A 2,108-nucleotide genomic window follows, 5' to 3' on the forward strand; every position below is an offset into this window, starting at 1 on the left:
CTCAGTCAATTTGGTAATAACAACATAATAAAATAATGCTTATTTCTCATCATATATAGCATTTTCATTTAACATTAAGTTGATAATTAAATATGTAAAAAGACAGGAAGAAACAACTCAAATTAAGCCCTAGCTCTCTCTCTTTCTCTCACATGATATAATCATGATTATCTGTACATGCTTCATGCATGCATGGATGAGCTTAATTATTTTATTGAAATAGAAATACAAATCACCTTATTAATTGGAATCAAATTAAAACATAGCACGATGAAGTTCCGAATCAAATATTGTTTGAATCTATCAAATCAATATTGCGTAATGCAATTTTTAACTAATGATTGATTATTATCATCTTTCGGTAGCAGGGGTTCGCTTTCGGCAATGAAATCCATGTTGAATGTATTCAAACCCGTGAAAATGCCGTCATTCAGCTTGTGGATGATGACACTCCCATCGCGTAGAATATCGCGCTGAGTGTAAGAGAAAGGAACATCACACATTCCTTGTGTCGCTAGAAGAGTAACTGTGGTTCTACTCTTGGGAGGCACTATAACCGTGTACGTAGACTCGGTCGCAGTTTCGACTGTCTTAGTGGTTTCCCATCCAATAGTCGTGGTAAACTCGTATGAAAATCCGATACTCTCTTTCGCAACCAGTGGAATTTCAGAAACTTCAAGAGATGTATGGACACCTATCTTCAGGGAACCGCTGACGCTGTAAGTAGTAGATCTTGAAGTCTTGTAGGAAAACGTGAGGGTTAAAGTGTTCTCCTTTTCCTCGTCATAGTTTTGGGCCGATGCATGAGCCTTCTCAAGGGCTTGGACATTGTAAATCCTGCCCTCATCTGGCCGAAACTCAATTCCATAGATACTTCTAGACCCGACGGTATCCACAACTACCAACTTTGCAAAAGATGAAATTTCGGGATCAATTGCGCTAAGACCACTCTCATATTCATTAGTATAAAGCTTCGCAAATCTTCTCGGTTCACTAGCTTTAACGAGGAGGGCCACAGTGTTGTCGGTGACTTTGACGGGCCAAAAAAGTGTATTGTCGTCATTGGCCGAGGGGTCGTCAGATGAAGCACGTATCCAGTTGTTTTCTTCAAGCCTAAAGAACTTTCCAGTAGAATTGTTCTTAATGCGGATATAACCATCATAGACGCTGAAAATCTGATGCGTTACACTGTCATCAGTAACAGCATCCTTGTTGAACAACATAACATGGTTATCGCCATTAGGGCTAAGATATTTGTTGTTCTCGCCAAGGAAGGCCAAAGTATTGTTTTTGGGAAATATGACAAGCGATTCCCAATCCAAGAATCGAAAGTATTCGTAATATTTTGAAGATGCATACAAGAGATTACTGTCGTAGTCTTGTACAACAATTCGATTAGAAGCAACATGTGTAAAACAGTAATTTTCAGGCATATTTGGATGTTCCTTTATCTCGAACCAAGTACATGGTTGTTCGGGCGAATCTTCTTCTATGGGGTCCTCGGAGGAGGCAAAGATGAACCACGGATCATCATGAGCTGCATCCTTCTTCACTTCAATCTTCAAGAATTTGTTGTTGTTGCAGCACCTTATGTGCACCCCTTTTGGATTTTTTTTTGCACTTATGAATTCAAATTTGAGCAAAGGGCTCGAAATGTCCTGTTCACCATTAATCAGAGATGTTGGTGGCACTCCCTTTGCGATGCTCTCTTCCTTACTTATTTGTCTCAAATAGATGCTCTTCTTGTCGGCACACACGTAATCTTTCATAACCACAAACCTTGGCCATCCAGTAGATAATGTAGATGATGATGATGACATTATTATTATTAAATGATATGTAAAATTGGGTGATGAGCTAACTAGCTTGTATATGTAACCTATTTATAGAGCACCAAAAACAACAAATCCAGATCATCAACATAACAGCTAATATTAATTAATTAATTAATTATTATTATTATTATATGCATAGCAAAATACATTCACTATAATTAACTTAATTATCCATATGTACTTCCCAAAAGCCAAGAACTCTTCCTTTTATTCCAAAAAATAAAATAATAATTATTAGTGTTATGCATTAAATGGACTTTATTTATTTAAATA

At 37.1% G+C, this 2,108-nt stretch overlaps 1 protein-coding gene across 1 annotated transcript; it reads right to left on the bottom strand.

The window, feature by feature from the left end:
* Positions 1 to 308: 308 nt before the first annotated feature.
* LOC115719068 (uncharacterized) lies at positions 309 to 1,820 on the bottom strand. Its single transcript, XM_030647970.2, has one exon. It carries the CDS (start codon positions 1,818 to 1,820, stop codon positions 309 to 311), a length of 1,512 nt encoding a protein of 503 aa, XP_030503830.2.
* Between the last annotated feature and the right edge of the window lie 288 nt (positions 1,821 to 2,108).

Source organism: Cannabis sativa, chromosome 2 (assembly GCF_029168945.1).
Source record: "Cannabis sativa cultivar Pink pepper isolate KNU-18-1 chromosome 2, ASM2916894v1, whole genome shotgun sequence".
Classification (NCBI taxonomy): domain Eukaryota; kingdom Viridiplantae; phylum Streptophyta; class Magnoliopsida; order Rosales; family Cannabaceae; genus Cannabis; species Cannabis sativa.

Excerpts from the sequence above, each read along its gene's own strand:
- LOC115719068 (XM_030647970.2), bottom strand. The coding sequence starts at position 1,820 with ATGTCATCATCATCATCTACATTATCTACTGGATGGCCAAGGTTTGTG.